At 30.4% G+C, this 27,972-nt stretch overlaps 1 protein-coding gene and 1 long non-coding RNA gene across 2 annotated transcripts in view; one reads left to right on the top strand and one right to left on the bottom strand.

The window, feature by feature from the left end:
* Nucleotides 1-14,925, top strand: part of LOC139424979 (uncharacterized) — a 75,177-nt gene extending 60,252 nt beyond the window's left edge. The window contains exons 2-4 of the long non-coding RNA XR_011636127.2: nt 3,031-3,148; nt 6,944-7,034; nt 14,668-14,925. This is a non-coding gene — a long non-coding RNA (uncharacterized LOC139424979). The remainder of the gene's footprint in view (nt 1-3,030; nt 3,149-6,943; nt 7,035-14,667) is intronic.
* Nucleotides 493-27,972, bottom strand: LOC107449877 (pancreatic triacylglycerol lipase). The gene is made up of 10 exons (XM_087157236.1): nt 27,595-27,972; nt 24,046-24,317; nt 20,162-20,308; nt 18,682-18,790; nt 14,413-14,529; nt 7,658-7,780; nt 6,125-6,382; nt 3,009-3,141; nt 1,506-1,697; nt 493-738 (listed from the first exon to the last, which is right to left on the bottom strand). Exons 1-10 carry the CDS (start codon nt 27,725-27,727, stop codon nt 579-581), a joined length of 1,644 nt encoding a protein of 547 aa, XP_087013362.1. The 5' UTR covers nt 27,728-27,972; the 3' UTR covers nt 493-578.

Genomic DNA, 27,972 nt, shown 5'->3' on the forward strand with positions numbered 1-27,972 from the left:
TCTAATATTTTTAATTTTTACATATGTAATTCTAAAAATACACTTACATAATATATTAATTAGAAATATATAAGAACTATATGCTTTAAAAATTATTATATTAATATTTTAATGATTCAAATTTATTTGTTTCAAATTATTACATGGAAAAACTTAAGAAGTAATAACAGATGATTCATGAATCTGGTGGAAACTTTAAAAGTTTCAATTTAATTTTAATTTTAAGAGTTTAGTTGACAAGTCTTAACAGCTAAATATATTTTCTTTAACGTACAAATAGATTTCGATATGAAAGAAATTATAAATATATAATTTGTTTCTTAAATTATTTTCTACCATTTTTAAACTCACTTTTTATTTTTCTTCAAATATTACAAAATTTATATTTTTTCTAAAAAAAAAATGTTGAGACCGTGCCAAAATATAATAATATATTGATCAGTGTCACCTGTCTGTCATGCGTGAAAAAGTGCAAAGAAATCGACTACTGAACATGCGAAAAGTATTAAAATAATTTATTTTACATCACATTTAATAAATAAAATAAATAAGATTGTGCAGTAAAATGTTCCTTTCTCCTAAAAATATCTTCCTTCACGATATTTGGGGGGAGATTCGGCTGTTTTCTTTTTCTTTTTATCATCAGCTTGAGTTGGATGCCTCATGCAGCTTTGGTTGGCAAAAATTGTTTTAATTTTATGAGGTATTAAAGCTTCATCCTTTCCGCAAAATATTACCCTGAAAAAGAAGATTCCAATAAAGCAGGATTAACATTGTGTTGATTATTAATATGGTGAAAACAATATGAAAACAGTGCGATTAATGTCACATAAACAAGCAAACAAATATGTTCGATATATTTTGCTTTTTAGAATTTAAAGCATCAAAAAAATTGTAATTCAAAAAAAAAAGTTTAAAAATTCCTCTAAGCACAAATTGAAAACCTATAAAAAGCTCAGGAGAGATGGTTTTAAACAAGATCGAATGCGTAATCACTCCATGGTAGTTTAAACGTTTATTAATTAAAATAAAAACAATTTCCCATTTTCTCAAAAATAAGTAACGATATGCAAAGCCAAACGAAAAATTAAAAAACATATGGCTAACCGTTCCTTTTTAGAAACCGAAAAGTTAATTCTCACTAATTTCTTCAAAATTAATTACAAAATTCGTCGAACAATTCTTACTTGAGAACAATAATAAAAAAAAATGTTCTAATATTTTCGAATAAAGATTTTAAAATAACTACGATTTGGGAGCAACAGCTTGACACAGCTGTAGGTACAAATTAACTATTTCAGTTGGAATGATGACATAAGTATAAAACATTGTTTTATAGTTTTTGTCTTGTGAGGTAGTGTATAGTAGTGTGGTCTTTTATCAAACTTTACATCTAATATTTAAACTTAGTCTAAAAATACTTCAAGCTCCTTAAGCAGAAAGCAACGAGCCTGTTTTCAAACTTATCTTAATTTAAAAAATACATAAATAATAAAGATTACTACCTTTCCCCTGTTTCTAGGTGGGTAACAATCACGTCATGAACATAAACTTGTGGGACATTGAACAATCTCCAGGTGAGGGGGTTGAGAAGGGATGCGGTGGAACGCCATTCAAGGTCCAGCCTCAAAAGTCGTCCCATCTGAGTTGTGGAAACCAAAAACTCAATCGCTGCTCCCGGAAAAAATTGAACGTACCTGAAAATAAATTTATCATCAAACTATGTTTAAATTACATTTTTATTCATTGAAAAGTATCAAAGAAATACATTTCTGTTTTTGTTGCAGTTAGTGTTGGGATAACAATCAAGTGTTGGAGAAACAATCAAAGACTGAAAAAAAGTATCCCCTACACCCAGATAATCACTGATACTTTGATTTTCAACTCTGTTGAGCCGCATCCTTTAAATTTTGCATCGACTCCTCTCTGGATCTTTCCAAAATGTATTTCTGACAGCATCTCTCAACCCATTAACAAGACTTTATATCCTCCTGAATATCTAAGGCAACTTACTCTTGAATTAATTAATAATATTCCAGAAGATGCTATTCTACGAAAGGCAGCAAGAATGAAAAGCCTTGTTTTGGTAGTTTTATCTATATTAGGTCCTAAAACGATTCCTGTGGTGTCAAATTGAAAATTCCAGATGGTTTATATGTTTCTTTATGGAGCGAATTGATATAAACCTCAGTGAAGTACTTTCATTTCCTGATTCGGGTAGCAGCTGGTGTTTAACTGACAGTCGAAGCACCACCGAGTATCTTTCCCATTTGTATGGGGTAGGAGATAATATAGGCAAGCTTAAACGTCTTTTATCTTCTCGCGAGATTCACACGTAATGGATTCCTTTGCACGTCAACATAGCTGGCAACAAGATTGCAACACCCTGGCAAAATGTGACGCTGTTCAGTCTTCTGATTCTCTGGCTGCTTTGAGGTGCCCTCCACTAACAACAGTTTTAACCCAGGTGATTCTCTGTCCCTTCGGTGTAGCAGGCAAGAATAAACTGCTATAACCCAATTCTGCAGTGAACACTTTAGATCTTTGACCTTAACATGCTATAAACAAAGATTTTCTGATCAGTCTTGGGTGCTCTGCCTTCCAGGTTTCACCAGAACATATTCTTGACTGCCTATGCCTTACAAAACATAATCTTAATGTGAACCCATAAATTATTATTGACTTCTTTAAAGTGTAAGTCAGGAAATTAATATAGCCCGGCTAGAGATGGAGTTTAGCTTCAAAAACAAATCTATAGCCCTAAAGCTGGCTGAGTGTAAGCTTTAGAAAAATATATTCAGCAGCTAAAATACACCCCATGTTCTCTGCAAACGATGTGCCCTACGTTTTTTTTTTTTTTTTTTTTTGTTGACAAAATAACGTAGATGTGATAAAAATAAATCATTTTCTCCCTTTTGAAAAATTTGAAAAAATTTTACTTTATTATATTTTATTGAATACTTCAAAATGTTTAAATCAATGCAACATATAAAAATGAAAGAACTCACTCTTTTTTTGCTTCTAAAACAGGAGATTGTGCTTTGGTTCCTGTTAATCGAACAAAAAGTCTGCCTTTCTCTGTCGTATGCATCCTGGCTTCTTCTCCCAGAGAACATCGCAAGTTAATGATGTAATGATGGCCTGGAAAGTAACAATCACATTAAATAACATTCATTCTTCATAATTTAGGTTCTAAGATGAATTATTTGAAGCTTTCATGTTTATCAGTATATCATGAATTCTGAAATTATTTATATGCAAGTTTGTTTCTTTGTATTGTTCGTACTTCTTCTTTCAAAACATTACAGCCTGTTAAAGGCCAAGACCATCCCAAGTAGTCTTTGCCATATGGTACTTTCCGTATCAAGGCTCTTTCAGTTTCCCTAATTTACTATATGAAAGTCCTTCACTAAGTCAAAGCCACCTAATTGGTGGTCTTCTTCTGTTTCTCATGGCATTAGTAAAAGTGAGCTTTTTTGTTGAATTTGTATTATTAGAATGATATAGATCGCCGAGTCATCGTAGTCTATTTTATTTTATTTCATAACCGTCGTTGAACAGCCGACCCAATTTTTGGGTTTACGACTGCTAATGTTCAACTCCGTAGCCTTGTAATTTTGATCCCAAACCAGAAGAAAAGGGAACTCCTGGACAGTGGGAGAAATTTGCCTTCGTGGAGGACTTTTTGATGGAACCAATTCGTATTTGCGTTACATGGAGAGGAAAACCACGAGAACCTCCCACTGTTAGACTGACGGCAAAGGGACTCTAACCCATGATCCGTCTACCACTGAGGATATTTCATGTCAGCACTGTGGTTGGTGCGAGCCTGATGCAGAATTCGTATCGACCAGCCATCGCCGGGATCGAATCCCGGTTCACCTCATTGGAAGGTGAACGCTCTATCCCCTTAGCCATTGCGGCTCATCGTAGTCTATTGCATTTGATGGCTTTATCAGGTGGCTTGTACTTTTGGTAAATTTCAAAGTTAAACAAATACCCTGCTATTATTCTGCTAGACTGCGCCAAATATTTTTATAGTCCTTACTATTTGATTTTAATAATCTGGTTTTCTTGTTTTTTAGTCTGTTTATCATATCATAAGTAATTGTGGAATTCAGATACATGTATTCGTCAGTATTCTTAATAAATTAAACACTAACAATAAAAATAAAACTTTAGCATCATCAAATTTCAATATTCCTTACATAATTTAAAAACGTCATTTGCTCCCATGTAAGTGAATTAAGCAACCTAGAAAATCGATGAATAAATGCTTTTTGGAAGTAAGAAAGCCATAGGTATAGAATTGCATAAATCATCAAATATTTCAGAAAATATAAACTTTTGTAACTTGAAAATAGGTTGTTAATAAATTTATAAATATTCCTAACAAGATTAATTTAAGAATTTTTCAGATTATCTGTTTCATTCATTCATATTAAGACTGAAAAGAAAAAAGTAACATTTAGCTTAAATTATTTATTTAATTCTAAATTTTTTTTTTATTGATCATTGAAACTATTCGAAATGGACCTTCAAAATATTCGATATCACAATATTATATTATAATATCAGAACATGAAAACGGGATTATGTTAGTAAATTATGTTATTAATATTATATTAATACAACCATTATAAAAGTTATCGTAGCTAAAACGTCATTTATTATCTTACTATTATTATATAATAAGTGTTACATACATTTAAGATAATATTTCAAATGTCATTCTAGATTTGGAGATCTAACAGTGCTAAATAAAATCATACATACTGTAATACCCTTTAGAGATATACATTGAACTTAATAAATATTTTAAAATAATTGAATTGTCCAGCTGTAATTAAATTAATGTCGAAATCAAATATATGATAATAAATTCAAAATTATACGTGGTATAGCAACAGCACTTTGATACGCTCTGTTTAGTATTATATTTAATACTTTTTTTATTGTTTAAAATATTCTGCGGTTGCATGCAAAATTTAAATGCTATAAAAAATTACGCACCCGATTTTTGTTATCCAGAAGCAACAACTTAATTTAGTTTAGTTAATGTTAGAAAACTATTCCAAAACAATTAAACACAATGTTTAACATGTTTGTAGAAATAAACAAATAAAAAAAACTTACTACTATTATTATTTTATAAATAGACATTTTAATCTTCTCAACCAAAAACCTGTTTATTTACTTATTACACTCAGTGTTCAAATAGTAAAAAACTATAAACTAAAAATTTCAAATATTTCACTCGTTATATAAAAGAAAAATGTATATCTTTTAAAATGTGCTAAATGTAAAAGAATTAAATAGAATTCGTAGCAACACACAAAATCATGGATTAAGTTATTCTTAAATTCTTCCCGAAAAATTGGTTCGAAGTTGAAGCGTAATATCAATATATGGAATGATATTTTCGAGCAAATTTGCTGCAAACTTAATAATGTGTTTGTTATATTGAATTACGTTTCACCCATTCTATCATGTTCAACCATTTTTTCCGCTCTTTTGTAAGATTGAGTAATAAAGTTTAAAAAGGAGTTATTTGCACGATAATATGGTTCAACACAATTCGATAGTCAGTTTTCAATAATTTAATCAATGTATTTCTAAATTTCTGACATCAGTTTTGTAATAATATTTTTAAAAAATAAGGCATTACATTATTAAGCTACATTTGTAACTAAAATGTATTTGTAACTAAAATGTATTTGAATCATGTAAACGGATAACTATTTTTTTCCATTGCTACAATGCTATATTTTTTTCAAGTGTTTCAATGCTATATTTTTTTCAAGTGTTTCAATGCTATACTTTTCAAGTGTTTCAAGTTATATTTTAACAAGTGTTTAAATGCTATACTTTTAAAGTGTTTCAATGTTATATTTTTTTCAAGTGTTTCAATGCTATACTTTTAAAGTGCTTTAATATTATATTTTTTTCAAGTGTTTCAATGCTATACTTTTCAAGTGTTTCAATGCGATATTTTTTTCAAGTGCTTCAATGCTATACTTTTCAAGTGTTTCAATGTTATATTTTTTCCTGTGTTTCAATAAACCCCATCTGATGGATAAATAGTGAGCATACTAATATTAAGCTATATAATTTTTAAACTTACGACAAAATGGCTCAGTATTACTGGTGTGTAAGAACATCTTGACAGATTCTTCTGTTTTGAATTTTTTCCATTTATCAGCTCGAAGACCCATAGGTGCGCATAGAGATTGGTCAGGTCCACAACCCCATGGACACTTGCCCACTGAGAAATTATCATACGTGTCACAAACATATCCATAGAAAGGACAATCAGAATTTACAGATTCGGTGAAGAACTCGTAAGCACGGATGTGATTGCAACCAATGAAACGCCGTATGCCTGAAATAAAATCGGTCAGTTTAATAAAAAGTATTTGATGTGTGGCAAAATAATGTTATAGAAGAATTTGAACGATGTCCTTTGAGATCTGCTTTTAAATAATGTTTAAAGAAGAGTGATTAGAAATTATAAAAATATCGAAAATATAAAAATATAGAAATAAATTTTCTCAGAATTCACGGGAAAGCAACCTTAAAGATCAAAATGTAGGTCTAGCACACATAAGAAAACACTCATAAAAATTTTTAAATCTAATGGGATTTTCCTAAGTTTTTGTCCTAAGACGGACACCATTTACAATTATTTTTCATTGTGGGAATAATAACACAATGCATTGCATGCATTAGGAGAATCTAAATTTCAAAACGAATCCTAGCTAACAGCTCAGGGGTGGTATATATATATATATATATATATTAAATTGTAATTTTGTTTACTTTTACACTGAAAAATTTTAAAGATAAGGATGCAAAATGATCTTCTTTCCTTATTTCCAAAACAGTTTTAATAGCTCTGAGTGACTGATGCCATTCTTTTTTCTCATCTATTAATCACTACTAGGTGGTGCCATGGGGTCATAAGGATAGTCTCCAGTTTTTACTTTTGGATGGTAAGGGGAAATGTTAGAAATTTTTTCTTCCTCTTTTGTTTGGTAAGTATCTTATGCACTTATCCTATACAAATGTACATGAGTTGCTCAAATTTAAAAAAAGCCTGTAATGTTTTTTGATAACTTCATAGGCTTAGATGGGAAACCCCTACAAATCTACACAGGAAATGTACAAATAAATATAATACGAATCCTTACACATGAAAATTAGCAGGTACCCAAGTAAAAAAAAAATCAGATAAACTTTGGTGGGAAAATCTAAACTGATCTGCAAGGGCTTTAATCCATATAAAAATTCAAAAGTATTTAAATCATTCAAACTCAGGATAAATATCCAAATGGGAAACATTACAAAACTGTATAGATTCACATACATATACCATTCTTAAACAAAAACTGGAAGATGATACAGATTTCATATAAGTATTACATGGTACTATAGGGTACATTATTGCATGGTACTGCATAATTGCAAAATTACTTGAAAATAAAATACTGAAGATTAAACACATGTACAAATAAAAGGAACCTTTTAAATAATATTATCATTAAATAATTTTAAAATAATTAAGTTAAATTGCATGCAAATCAACATGAAGTCTTAATAAATAAAAGCTTTAAAAACATTCATGCGAAAATAATTTATAGCATGTCAATAAACGTACCATGAAGAAGATCTCCGCCTTCCTTGCCTATGGCTCCAACAACGTTTTGATTGCAACCAGGCTGTCTCTTTCCTCCGTTGGGATAAAAATCAACATGACCACAATCTTGAATCATACCCAAACCTGTTAAAAATGTATAATTTTCAAACATTAAAATAAACAGAATTTGTAAAAGACAAGAGTTGTGTTGAATATTATTTTGTTAGAATATAAAAAAAAAATATTAGAATGAGCTGAAAGCAAAAATATGTCGAACTTTTAACATAATAAATAATCAAGTGTAAAAAATAAACACAAAATATTATTTTAAATAAATAAAAAGTGACAATAAAATGCGTCACTCTAAAAAGGGAAAAAATTATATCCTAAAAGTGAGATAGGATATAATTTTATTAACAAAACATCGGATACAAATTTACACTGTTAAAAATATTATATGCACATGATGAACCATAGTAAGGTGAAAATTTGTTGCATAGTGATGTGTTACTCAAATTATTTTTTTCTTACAACTATAACGCAATATCATATTTCAAATGAAATGCCGACCGGACTATGTAGGGATCAGGGCCTTGCATCAGAAAGGTTCTGGGTTTGAATCGCGGACAAGGCATAGATGTTCTTTCATTCTCTGCCCTTACTGTGAGAGCCACGTTGACCGACTGAATACGGTGCCATTGAAACAGTGGTTCACAAATCTGCTCTGTAAATACCTGAATTGACGAAATGTTGATACACATGGTGGACATTGGAAATAAAAAAAATATTTCAATTGAAAAACATGTTTCTATTTAACATCGTATTACAGTAGTAGCAAATTAGCAGGTTGTGGTTTCACTTGCACTCTAGCACCAAACTGTTCTTTTTATATTCATCTTTTAACTATTGACCTATTCTCCTAAAAATCTATGTATTTAAAGAAAAAATAGGCCGAAATTTTAAGTCATTTCTCCAAGCAAGCTAACTCCTATTTGCTCTTAAAATCCTTCGCGCTATTTTTGTTTAAAAATTTGCTGCTTAAAATTTTTATTCTCCAGAGGGAGCAGCAAAGCGCCGAGTACGTGAAGGCGAACCAAGCATTCAGAGCGATTCAACCGAAAGCAAAAAGGCCTACGTGGAGTCATATGGTAAGAAGTTCGTGAGGGTGGAAAAACTGACTCCCGAAGGCAGCTATTTATATTATAACGTAGCGTTTAATACAAACACGTAATCTCGTTAGTCTTACGTCTAATATCGAGAAAAAAACTGAATTTCTAAATAGTTTAGAATTAAAATAAGGATAAAGTAAATCCCCTTCATTATTCGTGACAACTAATAAATAGAACACTTTTCTAAAATAGATATGGTACTCGAGATAATCATAAAAGTTAATAAATGATATTCTTGCGTGTTTGAAGAAAAAAGAATTGCTCCAAAAAATAATAATGGGAAGAAAATAACTTTCTTCTTTATTTATTTACGGTTGAACAATGATTATGTGAACTCAAGTGTAAGATAACGTGTATAAGATGTGAAAATTACTACAATCATGGAATCTATTTGTCTATGAAAAATTCCATCTGTGTCAAAGAAATAAAACAAGTGTTTTAAATAGATTACCTAAGTGCACGACGTTTTCTTTACTCTCTCTACTCTCATCATAATGATCATAGTCTCAATTTGTTGTACACAATTTACTTTTTGACACAGAATTTTCATTAAACACATTTTTCAAATTTTTTTTCCGTATCTTGTATTAATTTAGGTCGAAATAAGTGAAAAATATTATATTTAGAATTTTAATAATTTATGGTTATGAAATAGATATAGATAGGCGAAGGTAAGGACACGTGTATCCTTTGGCAAGTACGGCTCACTTCCAAACAACAATTTTTCATATTTGCACTTATTGGCAGTTATTTAGATCTAAGAAAAACAGTAATTCATAATTAAAATTTTATTTATTTACAAAATCAATTATTGATAAATTTTTGAATGTGAATAAAAAAAAAGATTTTTCAAGCTACTTCTTTTGGATTTTATATTTTAGTAAATTATTCTAATAATCTAACACAGGTCTCGAGAAAACTCAGACATTTTACCCGTCCTCGAGGACGGCCGGTCCAACAATGTACCCGTCCTCCTTTAAAACTAACCTGTAGCTTCTATATAAATAAAAATATAATTTTCTCTTACTTATTACAAGCATTTATATAAATTGCACAATGAATTAGTAGTTACTAAGATTACAAATACTAGGATTACATTATACAGTAATAAAAGAAATACTAGGTTACTAATAGTAACCTAATATTTCCTTTAAGAAATAATTTAAATGACAAAGATCAAGTTATCTGGAATGTCAATTTATCCGAGGGTACTACGTTTTTTAAATGAATCAAATATGACATTTGCCAGTTCCACAATCAAGCCAATGATTTACAGAGGTTTCTGGAAAGAAATCTGAAAAGGGTTTTCCATTTAGGCTGATGTTCATAATTGCGTTTAACGCTTCTTGTTTAAGATCAGTACGTAATGTGTTTTTTGTAAGTTCATTGCTAAACAAAACAAAAATTGAAAATGTATCATGAACATTAACGAGAAGTTCGTTGCCCGCGGGGAATTTTTGACCGCCGAGGACGAGCGGACAGGTGGTTTTTCGAGCCCTGAATCTAACATATTTTTTATTAAGTAATAAATTGTTTTTTTTAATAATTAAATATTACCAAAATATATTTTTACTTGCATTTGGAGGGTCAGAAAAAAATATAAGAGAGTCACTGATGTCCCATCTGAGCCAAAAGAATAATAAATTGTCAATATTTAATGCTTTCACAACCTCTGGCTTATTACGTTAAAATAATACGCTCTCATAAAATGTGTACACGTTCCAAAATTACGTTGCAACATGATTAAAAAGAACTTAAGCTTTAACTTATTTCTGTTAGCTGTGGCACTACATCTGCAACTTTATTAAGGTATTAAAATCGAACCATGTTTCCGCACAAGTTGAACCATAGAATTGTGTAATCAAATTTGGGAAGTACGATAATATAGTTCAAATAAGCACCATATTAGGTTAAGATTTTGGCAAATTTAAACGATAACACTAAGAAACAAAAATTTTGTTGCATTTACACAAATACTTAATCTTGACTAATTCGGGTGTAGGGATTTCATATCCGAAATTAGTTTTGCTCCTAAAGCTATAGATTTTTAAAAAAAATCTAAAGCTTTATCTGTTTATGTTTACTCAATTTTTTGTCGAAATGTACAAGTTTAAAAACGTTGTATCTAACAGAGTGTCACATGAATGTTGCAACAAACTTCTAGTGTTAGAGAACATTATCAGGATTAAACTGCATAGGAACTCATAATATCGCTGCAAAGGAAGATAATATCGTCATATGCGGCTAGATGCGATTTTCCATTATGACCAATTCAGAGGCACACTAACAAATAATTCATTATGGAGAAGCTTCCCTATCGGTGTATGATGATATTTTCGGACATGGGTTTCTATGTAATTTTAATCCTGCAAATGTGCCCTAACTATTCCAGAAATTTTTCGAAACATTTATGTGATCCTCAGTTATATATAACCTTCTTAAACTCGCAAATTTCAACAAAAAATAGACTAGAAATGTCGCTTTAAAAAAAACTGCAGCTTAGAATGAAACCGAATCAAATTTAGAGTGAAATCTTAATCAAATTTAAGATCTCTAATAATATCAAGGCCTGCGATGAAAAAAATACAAGGGGTCTGATAGCTGAACTTAATGTATTTTTTGGTGCTGTAATGGAAAATAATAATGAAACATGTCCATCACATCACGTTTTTTAGAAAAATTCAATTTTACTGGAATTTTTATGAACATTTACCATAAAAAAATTTCATTTTTCAATTTCTACCCTTCTTGACTGACCAGCATTCTACTTTGGTCAAATCTACAAAAGTACCCCTCTATCACTATTTCATGTCACCGTCCCTCTCTCTACATCAATCTCTCTCTACCAATAGCGTCGCGAGAATCCTTATCCAGGTCCGTTGATCTCTCAGAAACAAAAGCAAGCGTTATAGGGAGTCATTTTAAAGTTTGCTTTTTTCTGTGCGTTTCGTGAAACATGGCTTTGAGTTCAAGACATTGTGAAAATTTCCCAGATGACTTTTGTTATACATGCGGCGAATATAGTGTAGTTAAAAATCGCATGAGAAGCATTACAGACTATGTAAGACAACTTTATCTCGCATATTTTGACATGAAACTCGGAGATCAGGACAAATCTTGGGCACCTCATAAAGTTTGTGTGCCGTGTCTCAATGATCTACGCTTATGGCATCAAGGAAAGAAGACTGATTTACGATTTGGAATTCCTATGACGTGGAGAGAGCCCCAAAACCACTTTGATGATTGTTATTTTTGCTCCTGCCATGCTCATGGGCATAACCGGAAAAATCAAAGACTAATATCTAAATCTGGCTCTCGTCCTGAACAAAATAAAATAAATCGACCACAGTTGGATCATTTGCGGTGATTTGAAAGTTATCACCATGCTTCTTGGTTAACAAGGGGGATTTATAAAGTACCCATGTTTCATTTGTGAGTGGGACAGCCGTGACAAGACTCAACATTGGGTCACAAAAGAATGGCCGAAAAGACAAAATCTTGACCCAGGCACCAAGAACGTTATTCTAAAGAGCTTAGTTGATCCGAAAAAAGTATTGCTACCACCGCTACATATAAAATTAGGTGTAATGAAGCAGTCTGTCAAGGCTGTTCCAAAAGATGGCAGTTGTTTCAAATACCTGTGCAAAACGTTTCCAGGTTTATCCCAAGCTAAGTTGAAAGAAGGGATAGTTGTTGGTCAAGATATCCGCAAACTCATGAAGCATAAAGAATTTGAGACTAACATGACAGAAACGGAAAAAGAAGCTTGGGTTGCTTTCAAAGATGTCAGTAAATTTCTGGGTAATTACAAGAATCCTGATTATAAGGAAATTGTAATGAAAATGCTGGAGAAATTTAAAACGTTGGGTTGCTCCATGAGTGTAAAAATGCATTTCCTTCACTCAAACGTGGACTTTTCCCCTGAAAATTTGGGAGCAGTTAGCGAAGAATAGGGGAAAGGTTCCATCAAGATATCAGAGATATTTAGCGTTAATATCAAGGTAGATGGGACAAGAACATGTTCGCTGACTACTGTTGGATGATAGCTCGGGATAAACCTGAGATTAAGCATAAAAGAAGATCATCAAAAATAAGTTTCAGAGGAAAACGAGCATATACTTAAATAGAAACTTTTCTCTTTTGTTTTTTGCTTGTTTTGTTTTTTGTTTCAAACTTTCATATACATATACACAATATTTGTTATTCTCGGTTAATCGTCAATTTTACGTAAGTTATCTCAATAAAAACAAATTAAAATGGTATGTTGGTGATTTTTTTCTAAAAACTTATGTAAAAAGTTTGAACACAAAGAACTTATTGTTTTTCTCTTGACCAGAGGTGACTTCTGCTGTCTGGTAACAGTATTTTTTATTTATTTTAACCTATAAAAAATTAGTTGATAGCTCGAAAATCAATTTTCTTTCACAAGAATAAATTTTACATAGATCAAAATGAATGAAGAGAAGAGTTACCGGATGGTACATGCAAAATTATTTGAGAGAATTCCTTTCCAAATAGGATTTTAGTAAAAACATTAATATCGATTTTATAAAAAATCCTGATGTGATTGGGGAAAATGAAGGTCATTTTCGAGATCAGCACATCAAATAGCATATAAATCAACAATAACTTCTCTTGTATTTTTCAAAAAATTCAATTTCGCAGGCTTGTGTATCAAATATATAATTTTAGAAGTTGAAGGAAATATTTAGCAAGAAAAAAAAATTTCGACAAATAACTAGAAAACTATTGATGTTTTCTAAGAATATGTCTACTATTCTAGCTTTTTTATAACGATGATATCAATGTCTCAAAACAAAACTCCTTTATATACGGCAAAAAAAAAACGATTTTTTTTATTTATGTATACCGCAAAAAAAAAAAAAAATGAACCACCCTAAATAGTTCCTGAGAAATCTAGTTTTGGAAAAGTCGTAATTTTGAAACTAGATTTCTCAAGAACTTAATCGATTTTGTTCAAATTTTCTATTTTACGATTTAAAATCACATTCTTTAAAATGTAGAAATTGTATACTTTACGACAACTCAAAATTCCTTCAACTATTATTAAATAAAATAATAAATATTTACTAAAAGTTAAAATTTTCAATGGAATTATCTTTGGATAAACGAATTTTATAATTGTGTGCAATTGTTCGATTCACCGAAAAAATTCCCGAAATAGGGTGAAATATGCAGAAAGCAAGAGTCCAATCTGAGGACCGTTCTTCTGGTCAAACTATTGGGACTATATTTCAAAGATAGGGACTACCCTCTATATTTGGGGGGTCAGAAATCATAATCCATCGGAAAAGAAGATGTATTTACTCAGAAGTAGAACGTTTTTTGTGTCTGATTTAACATAAAATATCGTCTACACTAATTAATTTTGAGGTCACCCCCTCGAATCATTAAGATTGAGTCCTAGAAAGTAAAGATCCGATCATTAGATCAAATGTTATTAAAGGTGGTTCATTCATTTATTTCTTGCAAACTGTGTATACTTCTTTCATAAACTTTCCAATTATTCACTAAAATATGAATTAGTTTAATAGTTAGCTTTATTCCTGTGATTCAAATAAAATAAAAAAAATGAGAAAAACTAGCCTCCAGTAATGAAACTTCCACCATCAGTATGAATGACATCTACAAAATAAGCATCACTTGGATCCAATCTGACGTCCTCCAATGTGTATTGGAAGTATGGTTCTGCAGGATCTAGACCTATAATTTGAAATATAGACCATCACTGATAATCATCATATGAAATACACTTGGATTATTCTATATAACGAATACCTTTTGTTCCTACGAATTCCCTTTATACTTTTTTCTTTTAGTTCTAATGTATATTTTTTATAGGTTAAATGGAAAATCAGCTTTCCTGTTAATGTCAACGTCATTACTCAATGTACAACGATAATTGGAAAAGTCTCCATTATTTGTTATTGAACCTGATATTTTTAAGCTTATTACTATCAGCTTATATGCTCTTGGTCTAATTAGATAATGTGAAGAGAATTTTCAAATCAGCCTATATTTACTGTTATTTATAGCAAAGAGCCTTGTTTTCTTCAGATGCTTTGAATAAAAAACTGGAGCTAGTTTAATTTTAACTTATTCGTTTTGCATATTTTTTTAATAAACCTTCACTTCACTTTGCTTTTTCCCCCCCATAAGTCTTCACTACTGTGAATTCATTGTAAATGCTTTATAATAAAACTGGCAAATTTAGCAATTATGCATTAAAATTTCCGAAATTAAGCTCAACGCTAAGTGAGCTAATAGCTGTCGATCAAAAAAATATCAAATAAATTATTGGAAGTAAAGAAATATGGGTGCCTTGTAAGGCAACGGTGATGATTTTAAAACAGCCGAATAATTATACATATTTTGCATCTGATGTTTCGAAAATCGGATATTCTACTGATTAGCTAGCTAATGTACTAATTAGCTAGGCTATGGATTAACATTGTAGTTAATCTGCAAACTACCTAGATAATCTACACATTACCAACTCGGCACTCGTTTAAGTGAAAATAAGGTCTTTGCTGGCAACGTTTTTGCTCGCTTAAATTAGCATAATGTTATTTATTTATTTTCAGCTATTTAAAAAATCAAGCTATTACAAACAATAAACACATTAATAAATAGAATTTTTTATAACCGTCATTGAACATCTGACATGAGCCGAATTTGAGTTTACGACTATCAATGCTCAACTCCATGAATCTATCTCCATAAACCCTAGAAATTTTGAACCCAACCCAAAAAACAAGCCAGCATTCATTGGAATAAAACATTGGGAGAAACTAGCCTTCGTGCAAGACTTTTTGAGGGTACTAGCCAGAATTTAAGTTACATGGTGAGGAAAACCTGCTACGGTTAGCTCAACCATAAGGGGATTCCAACACATGATCCATTTACCACTGAGGATATTATTACGTCAGCACCGTGGTCGGTGCGAGACGGGAGCAGAATTGTAACAACCATCCATCACTGGTATTCAAGTTTGGGTCGCTCTGGCTCTATCCCCTGAGCCACAGCTGCTCCCGGTTGATAGATTTTATTTTATAATCACACATCGACCCAATTTTTTGGGTTTACGACTAGTAATGTTCAACTCCGTAGCCTTGTGATTTTGAATCCAATCCAGGAGACAAGGGAACTCCTGGATCACGTTTTGGTAGAAATTTGCCTTCGTGTAGGACTTTTTGATGGAACTAACCCGCATTTGCGTTGCATGAAGAGGAAGATCATGAGGACCTCCCACGGTTAGCCTGACCGCAAAGGTATTTTAACCCATGATCCGTCTACCACTGAGGATATTTAATGTCAGCACTGTAGTCAGTGTGATCTGGGTGCGGAATTCGTATCAATCAGGCATCGCTGGTATTCGAATTCGGTTCACCTCATTGGAAGGCAAACGCTCAAACTCCTCAGCAACCACGACTCTCAGCTGATAGATTGAGAGACTTTTAATTTTAATGATACGGAATCCGTAAAAGCACACATTACGTAGGTAAACTGCTGAAATTCTTTATTTCGCAATTTAACGCTTTACCCTATTTAATCTGCGATTTTTAGCAGCAACACATACATTAAAATTAAAGATGTTCTGTTCAAAATCTTAAAGTTAAGCAGAAACACAAATTGTTGTTGAATTTAAGAAAATTTAGCCATTTTTAACTTTTAACTGACTACATTTTTTAAATCTTAATCTGCCTTAACTAGTTAATAACGAACGTCGTTAAAAGAAAAAATGTTATTTATGGAAGGAAAGAAATTCGTTAGATCCGTGAAGAAGAAAAGAACTCCATAATAAGATGTGTACTTTACTATCCTTAATAAGTTAACACAAACTAAAAAGTTGAAAATGCACGATTTATTTTCTTCTTTTAAACTGTTCATTTAAGTTGCAGAACAGGAAGAGGATCGCACAAAGATAAAACGCGTTCAGAATAGTTGTCGGCGTAGCGTGTCAAAATTGCTTTTGCTCTACTGGTTTGAAAAAGAATTTTTTTCCTCGGCCATCGCTGTAACCATGACGGTAAACATTATTTAAGACTTAAGGACACCATGAAATAGCGTCTAATTAGTTTTTTGAAACAACATCTCAAAATTTGAAAGCAAATGTTAAAAAAAAATTATACTGTCAAAAGAAAAGAGGAAGAAATTTCAAATCTATTGAACAGTGGTTCCCAATTTTTTACGGCTACGGAAATCTAAATGATAGAGCATCTTTTAGTGGAACTTATATTATATATAATAGTTCCACTACACATTTAGTAAATATATAAATAACAGCTATGGAAAGACTAACAAAAGAAAGACTACTCATTATTTTGATAATATTTAAGGTGATGAATGAATTTTTTTTCAATAATCGTTTTATCAAAAACTCTTAAAATAAATGAATTTATTTTCGGCCCTTTAATAAGCTGCAAATGAACAAAATAAGCTGATTTATAATTTTCGGAAGAGAAATCTTAGAAACGTTGAGATTAGTTATCAGAGAAACAAAATTCGTTTTTCTTGAATTTGGTCATTTTATTTTGAATTTAAAAGTTCGACGAGAACTGCTGCAGGTTTTCATAAATTTTGCTATTTCTTTTTTTAATGGTATTTGACTTAAATAATTTTATAAAAATAACCAATCTATCAACTAAATTATGCTTTATTGTTTAGATATAAATATAAAACCAAGTTTCTGTTTGGTTTAAAAAAATTAAACTGTCGGTGCTCCAGTGATCCTTCCACGGGACCCTTGGGTTCGGTGGACATTAAATAGAGTGTGCGTCTCTCAATGAGGCGTCCAATGTTCGAATCACAGCTGTAGCTGGTTGATACGAATTTTGCTCCCGCCTCGCTCCAACCACATTGCTGGAGTAAAATATCTTCAGTGTTAAATGGTTGTTAGAGTCCCCTTACCATTGGGCTAACTGTGGTAGGTTTTCGTGGTTTTTCTCTCCATGTAAAGTAAATGTGAGTTAAGTCAATCAAAGAGTCCTTCACGAAGGTGAGTTTATCCAAATACTTGATCCAAAAATTCCCTTGTCTCCTGGGTTGGGTTTAAAATTACAAGGCTAAGGAGTTGAACATTAGTAGTCGTAAGGTCAGAATTGGGTTAACTGTTTAGCACCAGTTATAAAATTATATTAAATTAGAATATGGATTAATTACTAACGCATAACTTGTTATAATATTTTTATTTTCTAATTAATTTTATAAGGCATTTAATTTATTAACAATTTCCTACACGTTTTATTTATTAAATTATATTAATTCTTGAATGGTGAAAAATTTAGCAAAAATTAATACTTTAATACATTCTGAATGTGTTTTTTTTAATTCAAAATGTTAATTACATGTAAAATTTAATTATATTGTACAGCTAATGTAAAATCTGTTCCTCCAAAATTTTATTAATACTTTTACCTCTCAGTTGACATTTAGTATTGATTTTTGAAACTATCTAATGAAATAAAAATAAATTCAGATCGATTAATAAAATATTTTTCTACGAAATATATAAGAAAAATACATTTCTACTTTAGTATCTTTGACTTTTAAGCAGTTATGCGGAGAATCGTTTATTCGTTACTTATATATTAATATGTATTAGGCTTTAAAACCAATATAAAATAAATACGAAAAAGATAATTTACTCAAGACTGCAATTTTAGATATAAATTAGTTCCATTTTGATTTAGCTTGTACTATAAGGTGGCAAATAATTAAATAATTGTATTGCTTGTTCACGCTAATCCACAGACAGAATTGAGTGCAAGATCATTTTGAAAGTGACGCTAATTATATTGTATATATATAATATATAATTTGGATACTTAAAGTAAATCATTTCAAAATACGTACCTGTAATTCTTCCAAGTCTTTTTAACCTTTCTCCAGCATAACCAGCAACATGGGCTCCTAAACTGTGACCAATCAAGTGCATGGAAGTTAATGGTATGGAGTACACATCCTATTGAATTTTGAAATTTTAACTTCATATTTCAAACAAAAATAATCGATTATTCACGGTATACTCAGAGCATAGACACGATATATTGACAAAGATTTGCGCAGATAACCATTGAAAAATAAAACTTACAGAATTGAGAAATAAAACTTCATTTTTTTTTCCAAATCTGAAGCAAGATGTAACAGATTTGTACAACAGTATAATTCATACCATAAGAACGTGATCATTAAAAAGGATTGCTAAAAAAAGACTGCTTTAATTTCTTTATAAAATGTTTATATTACATAAAAAGATTTCGAATTTTATTTTTGATTGCTTTATTAAAAAAAAAGTGAACCAAACGTAGTCTGAATGTTTACGCAGTTTTAAAATGCAACAATCCTACGCTTTTGCTATATTTTATTTCATTTATTTATTTATTTTTCAGAAAAGGTTTAAATTCTCCAAAGCATCAAAACACAAAAACAGGAACTACCCTTACAAACAATTTGAAGTTAATTTGAAATTTGTTTGCAGTGTTTGGGTTAATTTAAGGTTTATTTTAAGTTGACTTCAAAAACAAACTTAAATCAACCTCCAAAGGCTTATAAGCAAGGTATGAAACTGTTTTATACACACTTGAGGTTGTTTAGAGGTTGATAGAAATCTATCTTAGTGCATCAACTAGCTTAGAGTCATTTTTGAGTTGTATGGGTTATTTTTATACATGTCAAGTAATTATGTATATTTGAGGTGTGAATAATTTCATCCGATTGCAACTAAAAGCATTGCTGAGCTCTATATATGAGATTAAAATTAAGGTTTATTGATGAGGTTATTTCTGGTGCAAAACATAACCTCGTTTTCTACCTTAGGTATATGTTTATCAACCTCAAAATCGCCTTTTTTTTATGTAATGGTATATATTAGTGCCATACATTCTATAAAGCATTCAGATACAAAAGTCCCGCAGTGGACTGATCGTTAAGACACGGTTCCCAGCAGATCACCGAAGTGTGCGGGTCAGTGTGCGGGTGGGTGACCACTTGGATCAGTCTGCGTAGGGACCGAGGGTGTGCGGTATTGGTCCTCGTTAAACTGTGCTACCGTAAAGTGCTCGACTTCGCGCGCAGGTCGTCGGGCTACCGAAGCGGGGGTGCCATCTCCTCCGCAGAGGATCAAAATTGTGATGGCATGTCTTCGGATCATCCTCCGGGATGTTTCCCAGACCGTCGCCAATAGCCCATTGTGCAGCTCTAGTGCGACGTAAATTAACAACAACAACAATCAGATACAAAAAGACGCCAATGCATATTTACTTTTAGAAATATAGGTGCAAGTTCACAGAGTTAGTTCATAATTTATTGGATTCATCAAAAAATAAATACTTACTTGTAAAATTTCAATGAAGTCAGCTAAAATGACCCCTACCATTCGAGCATTTGCTACAGCTTGCGTGTACGGAGGAGCAGCCCCAAAAACCCAATCCACTGATATAACATTGAAATCATCTTTGGTCAACAATTCCCGGATCATATCCTAAACAATAATAATAATAATTAACAAACGCTATTGAATTAATAATCTATCAGTTGGAAAAGAAGATAATTACTGTTTTCGAGTTAGAATTAGAAAAATCAGTTTTGCTTGACTGATTCTTTTTTTCAATTTATTTATACATATTATTTTTTTTAGTTATTATTTTAACCATCCATTTTAAAATCTGATGATTTTTTTTTGGTTACTTTATGGTTTAGACTAACTTTGTAACCTTATGGGCTCACCGGGTCAAAAGTCAAAATTGTCTTTGAATTAATCAATAATTTTAAAATTTTTCCTCAAACAGCTTAAGCCTATAACAACTTCGTATTCGCCAGGAAATTTGTTATTTAGAGTAATTACATTTTGTTAGAATTTAATACATAATCTTACAATGCACCAATAAGAAAAATGAAAGAGAAAGATACTTACCACGTTTGTGTATACTGCTCAAATCTTATTATGAATGAAATAATGTTATGAATGAAATAAGTTCTCAGTTATTAAATAATGAAATATATAATTGAAAATATAAATTGCATAAAATTTCCGCATACTTTTCTTCTGCTGTATGAAGGTTGTTTATAAAAACTGGACATTATGTATTAATTTACCAGGAATAAAACACAATTATTTGCGTAAATATTTTGCGGGAGAGGGGATATTTTTGTATTTTCAGGAATGGCAAGTGTACTCAAAATTCTTATGAAAATAAGCCGTATATATTCACTGTGCGGTATAAATATTTTTGATTTTAATTGTGTACTTCCAACTGTAAAAAATATGTATATCAAACTTCATTAATTATTATATTAATAAAATTAATTTTACAACGCTTTATAAGTTTCTGTTTTCTATATACAGGGGTCTGTCCAGACATTTTGTGAAAGGTCCTGTTTTTGTAAAATTGTGAAAAGAACTTTTCATAATTTGTGGACATAAATAAGCGTTAAGTCACATTCTTTCAACCAGGGTCCTGCTTTTGTGAATTTGTGCAAATAGGGTCCTGTTATTGCAAAAATTGCTAAAAAAAACCTTTTCACGAAGTTTTTTAAGTGTAAATAAATACTAGATTCTGCTCAACAATTGCTGCTACTAAATTAGAGATGCAACATACAAATATTTGGTATTTAGCCTATTCTGCTCAACACAGAACATTCAGTTCGGACGAATAATGGAAACAAAATCACTCACATTTTTAATAATTTCAATTGACAAATTTTAAATAACACAACTTAGTAATGTATCAGTTTTAATGTGTTACGCATTAGGTAAACTTAAAGAATTCTAAAATTTATAATATTTTATTTAAAAAACTGCCCGAAATTAATTTTTATTTACATAATATTTATTAATTAATTTTATGAATAAATATAAATTGATTAATTATTTATTTACAAAAAAAATTATGATTTAATATTAATAAGAATGCGCGCACGATGTTTGTAAAAGTAGAAATACTTTCTTAGAATACTACATTTGGAATTTAAACTTAGAGAAACTTAGTTTGTCTCGAACCATCTACCCCTCCCCCCCCGGGAAGGGTTTATTCGATTAACAAAACAATATTGAAGATAAACAAATTTGTGAAGGGTCCGATTAAAAGATAAATTATTTTGTGAAGGGTCCGTTTTTATGAAAAGATATTTTGTGAAGGGTCCGTTAACGGACCCAAATTTCTTCTAAACAGACCCCTGATGAAAGAAAAATATATATTTTTATCTTTTTACACTTAAATCTAATATTGAGCCGTTATGGCACGGTGATTAAGGCACTGAGCTGCAAAGCGTAAAGAGCAAGGGCTCGATGACCGGAGATGGCTTGGAACCCACCCATCTAAAAGATTAATGGCACCAACTTCTCAGGAAAGTAAAAGTGGTCGGTGCATCAAGCTGATCATATCGCACTATCATGTCGTTGATCCCGAAATTGTGGAGCCTTAACATACTTAACCTTATTCTAAACAATTGCTAAGTGCCGAAAGTGCCTTTTACTTTTTCGTATTGAATTATCAAATCCTGTGATAGATTCATCGTTATTTAAAAAAAAAAGAAAAAAGAATCATTGTAGTTTGGTATTCATGGAATAAGCCTTAACCTCCTTGACCCCCAAGGCATATTATGGACTATTGTGGGAATGCTTACTTTTTTTAAAATCTAATATTACAGTCTTATTTACTTATTGTACTAAGTAAATTTCGATATCTATAAGGAAGTACGTATTTTCATTAAATATTCAATAACTCAAATTTAACTGTCGCAAATGCTCTTGAAACATTTTGAAATAAAACTTTTAAAAATTTAAATATGTTGCTAAAATCAAAGTTATTATTAAATACAAAAATAATTTTAAGAAAAGTGTTTTTGAAGCTGCCGAATAAAGTTATATTGACTGCATTCGCAAATCCGTATTATAAATTTAATAAAGCGAAATTTAAGGAAATAGTTATAAAAAAATTTTTTATTTTCAGTATGAAGTACATTACTATCTATATTCAAAAACACGCTAACAAAATCACTATTCGTTCAATACGTTATTTTGTCCTTTGATTAAGTTAAATCAATTAAGTTTAAATGTAAATTTAACCTTACTTGCGTTTTTGTTTATTTAAGCATGAATCCTTATTTTCAAACTAATGTTTCAGATACAACTAATATTTCATAAAAGAATTTATAATGATTTTATTTCCTTTTAATCAATCTCATCAAGTGACAAAATATTTACTTGCATAGTCTATTAATCATCTTAACGTGAACATTTTTTTAAATTCTTTATTAACTATTATGTTCCATTGTTTACATACAGTTTAAGGCCAGACAGCGTGAATTTATTATATCGATTAATTTATGTGTCAATTTCCCATCAAACAATAGTCATTTTTTAATATATTAAAAATAATAAAATCATAAAACTCTAGCTAAAATTATTTTTAAAAAAAACTACTTAACATTTTTTATTCTTTAGTAACTTTAATGTTCCGTTTTTCGCAATACAATATCGAATCGTGACAATTTATAGATACAATAAATGAACACATAAGTTTTTCGATAATTTGTAAAATAATTAAATGCATTTGAATTTTTTTTAAAAAAAGTTAAAACAATAAGACAAAAAAAACAGTCGGGTTTTCTAAACTAAATCTAATTTATTCTGTTTACATTTCAGAAAAGAATTTACAGTGATTTTATTTACCTTTTAATCAATCTCATCGAATGACAAGATATTTACCTACATAGTCTATTAAAGAAGTATGCATCATAAACAAGATCAAGGACAAAAACGAGAAAATACTTAATGTACTCTATCTAAATTTGAAAATAAATTTTAAAAAAAATAAAAATATAAAAATGGTTTAACATTTTTTAATTTTTTAGTCACTTTATTGCTCCGTTTTTCGCAGTTCAGTATCGAATCATTTCAATTTATCGATACAATTAATGAACACACAAGTTTTTTGATAATTTTTAAAATAATTAAATGCATTTTAGTTTTTAAAAAAATGTTAAAACAATGAGACAAAAAAAAAAATAAAAAAATAAAAAAACAACCGGGTTTTCTAAACTAAATCTAATTTATTCTGTTTACATTTCAGAAAAGAATTTAGAGTGATTTTATTTCCTTTTAATCAATCTCATCGAGTGACAAGATATTTACTTACATAGTCTATTAAAGAAGTATGCATAATAAACAAGATGAAGGACAAAAAACGAAAGAAGAAAAAAAGAAAATTCGCTCACCTGAATCCATTTCTGATGCGCATGCTCCAAGTATCCGTGAATGATAAACTTCACTTGCTGCTTCGGGTCAAAATACCGTTGCGTGAAACTGTCATTGCTTTCTGGACGCAATCTCTCAAAAAGATCGGGATTGTTTCGGGTCTTCAAGAAAAATTTTACATCCAACACATCCGGATGCAAGGGAAAGAGATTGACAGGACGATAGATTGAAAGAAATGGTTCCCCAATAGAAAAGCATCCCCATCGGCCGTAACATCTTTGAAGAAGCAAATCTAAATATCAGAATACTAAAATAAGTGACTGAGGGTTCATTAAAAGTTTTTTTTTTTAATGAGAAAGATCTCTTTGCTTTCTACTAAAGCCCTTTTTTTTTTTGTTTACGTAATACTGCAGTATGCACAGTGCGTAATATAAAGAAAAAAACATAACAGCTAAATAACTTTTCATCTAACGGTCGAATTTTTCACGTACTAACATGCTATGTTCATGGACTGAGAGATGGACTTAAAATATGGTAATTTATTATATAGCGCATATATTTTAAGTTACAAAGCCAGGCATAAGAAAGTACCGAGTTTGTGAGGGCTTTAGATTTCAGATTGTTTTGATCATTATTAAATTTAAATAATAAAAAACTATAAAAATTATTAAATTATTTTTTGCGCAGGTTAAAAATTAGTTTTAAAATTATGCATAAAAATTTTATGATTTGCTTAAAAAGTTTTAAGAATATGGTGAAATAGGGAGAAAAAAAAAGTCAAAATTAACACACAAAGGTTGGGGAACAGCTCTCGTGGCGAAAAAAGTTTCAAGTCTATCGAATAGAGAGTATATTTAGTGAAGGAAAAAGTACGTTTTTCTGTTTGATTAGGTCTGAAAATAACCACTCACCCCGTATCGGGTCAACAAAAAAAGTGGTGGCTTAAATTAAATAAACAATTGGTCACTTTTTTAATCTTCTTTTTTTTTTAAATTTTTTATAACGAATTGCCTTGCAGGGTGAAGTCAAGTCAGTATGTTGAACTAAATTTTTTCACATATTCAAATTATCCTTATTGTTGAACTAATTTTTTATAGCCATAGACTACTTCTAATATGAATTTGTTTTAAAAAATATATAATTTAATTGAAGCAAAAAAAGAGAAGCTATTAAATTAATAGAACCTATCGGTATTGGTCACCGATTCTTTTGTTTTGAGAAAAAGTGGCTACTAAGTTATTAGGGTCCCCGACCACTGGTTACTAAGAGAAATTTAAATTTTCAGGTCTGTTCTATAACCTGAAATATTGTCTGTACTAATAAACCATTTTTAAAGTCAATGCCTCGAACCAATAAGATTACATGTTTGTCCCTGAAAATCCAATAATTAATTATCCAATACTGGTAATTATTCGTTGTTCCTTCTTTTATTTTGTTTTATTTTGTGCATATTTACATTTGAAAACGTTGTTTCATCAAACTCATAAAAATGAGAAAGATACGGCACTTAAAAGAAATGAACTTCGGCAAATATTAAATACTCTTTGCTCAAAATAATGTTTTTCATTCTCGTAGGCACACCGACAGCTTCCCCGACTTTTAACCGACTTGACTAAAAACTTACAAGTTTGTATATATTACTAATGTAGTTTTCATTGTACTTTGCATTTTATTATAAGGTTTTTAATTTTTGATAAATAAATTTATAAAAATCATACCATGTAATTAATCAAAGAGAACACAATGAAGAAACAACCTCCAATAAAAGGAAACTTCATTATCAATAAGCTGTTAAAGTTTTGGTTAAATCAGTTGAAAATCAAAGAATATTAGATTCACATATACAAATGTAATAACTGGAAAAGTATTGACTTTTTTTTTTTTTAATGTTTTCTTACTGATGATTTTTATAAAGATACTCTACTGGCCAAATTATCATTATAATTTGGTTAAATATTTAAATAAAAACCAGAATTCAATATTTTTAAACATGTTTCATTAAGATCTCTCTATTTATGTGACCATTTTAGCATTTGATAGGATAGGTTACTTACATGCTACTTAAATGAAAGTTTTGATTCAATATGATTTTATTTACGCAGTCCTTATTTTAAATTTACACAAACAATTGTGTGAATTTAAAATAAGGGAAAATTCACTTCCATTATTTACTTTTATTTACCAGAACAGAAACGTCATCTAGTACAATACCGAAGTAACTGTATATTTTGTCTAAATCGTATATTGTACGTAATCGTACTTTGTCTAAATCGTATATTGTACATTGTAAAGAAAATAGATATCACCTTAAAATAACCTTCCTCCGAATGATTGGATGTGTACGTAAATGCCAAGTTAGTCAGCCAATCAAAACGTTGACTTCGAATATTCTAAATAAGTATCACTAACAATTCTTTAATATACAGAATTTTGTATAGATGTTAGAGGTTTTAACCCTTTGATTGTCACTTCTAACTAGAAAATTCAATCATTAGAACAAAAGTTATTTTGGGTAATAACCTGTTTTCGCTCACTGCAGAATCATTGCTATAAAATTCTTGCTCAAACATTCCTATTTTGACACAACATTACAGATATTCTCTAAGCATGTACGTGAACCCTTTAAAAACAATTAAGAATTCATGAAAATAATTTATAGAATAATTTATGACTTTTAAAAAAATCATGTTCCAACAAGTCCTATTAAAAAATCATAACAGAGAATAAAAATAAAATTATTATATAAATTTGGCCAGTACGAAGTTTGTAAGGTACAATCATAATATATTTAAGTTTCATATTTCATTTCATAGAAGTGTGTACCACTGTATTAGTAATGTAGAATTGAGCTTTCGCATAGTTAAAATTTCAGTAATCATTGATGACAAAAAGTAATTTTTTTTTTTTAAGCGTTTGTATTGAAATAAGCTTTCGAGCCATTTTCAACATTATGCCACTTTTTATCCCTTTTTCTTACTTTTTTTTCTCCCATATTTATTTTTTAAGTATACCTAATTTTAAATATACTCAGTTAATTTGAACATTTTATGTAAAAAAAAATCTTTAACTCTGTTCCCTGCGATTAATTTAACCTGAGTTATCTAACAGAATATTCTTTGATAAATAAGTGAAAATAATTATTCATTTGAACGATATTTGATTTATTCCTTTCAATCAAAGTAACCAGCATACATTTGAGAACAGTTCAAATATGGTTGAAGTTTTAATTTTTAAAATATTACTACTCATTTAAAAAAAATATTGGACTTTCAGAAATATGACTATGCTTGCACAATTACAATCTACAAAAGTAAGCAAATGGCTATAAATAAATTGCTCACCTTTTTGTACTTTCAATGAATCCAACTTAACATAATAAACCAACAAATAGAATTTAAAATTATGTTTCCAAGAGAAATTAAAAAAGTATAAACAATCAATTGAACGAGCCCCGAAGCCTCAATGAACAACCTTGACCGACTGATTTCACGGTCACATCCGGAAACAATGTGATCCGTTTTGATTAATCGATCATTAACCCCTTTTTAATTTGAATCTAAATCGCTTACCTGGGTCAGGAGGTGCGAGAAGAGGGGGTGGAACCCCCACATTTGCAGACGATTCAGTTACATCCTCTTCTGGCCGTGACAAAGCAGAATGTAAAACAATCAGCACGGTTAAGTAAAGTAGATGAATGCCCATCGAATCTTAGCTGATTGTACTTAGAAGACTGAAAATGCCTCTTTTTTACCTTCAGGGCGGAAAAAAAGCGAGACTCATCTCACCCTCTATTCGTGCGACTTTTGCAAAGGTTGCTTTGCCGCTATGGTTCAATTTAGTTTGTTCACTTTTTTGCTTATTAGTTTTTTTAAATCTTCTTATTTTATGAAGATTCCTTTTCTCGCCAAATCTTTTGCACGTTTTCGCCAAGATGAAGAAAAGATAAA

The sequence above is a fragment of the Parasteatoda tepidariorum genome, chromosome 2, assembly GCF_982258835.1.
Source record: "Parasteatoda tepidariorum strain Cologne lab strain chromosome 2, Ptep-v5.0, whole genome shotgun sequence".
Taxonomy (NCBI): domain Eukaryota; kingdom Metazoa; phylum Arthropoda; class Arachnida; order Araneae; family Theridiidae; genus Parasteatoda; species Parasteatoda tepidariorum.

Bases quoted from the DNA above. Each gene is read 5' to 3' on its own strand.
- LOC107449877 (XM_087157236.1), bottom strand. From the start codon at position 27,727: ATGGGCATTCATCTACTTTACTTAACCGTGCTGATTGTTTTACATTCT. The intron at 18,791-20,161 runs GTAAGTATTTAT...AAAATTCAATAG, and splicing joins ACTTCATTGAAATTTTACAA to GATGTGTACTCCATACCATT. The intron at 739-1,505 runs GTAGTAATCTTT...CTTCTTTTTCAG, and splicing joins CACCTAGAAACAGGGGAAAG to GGTAATATTTTGCGGAAAGG.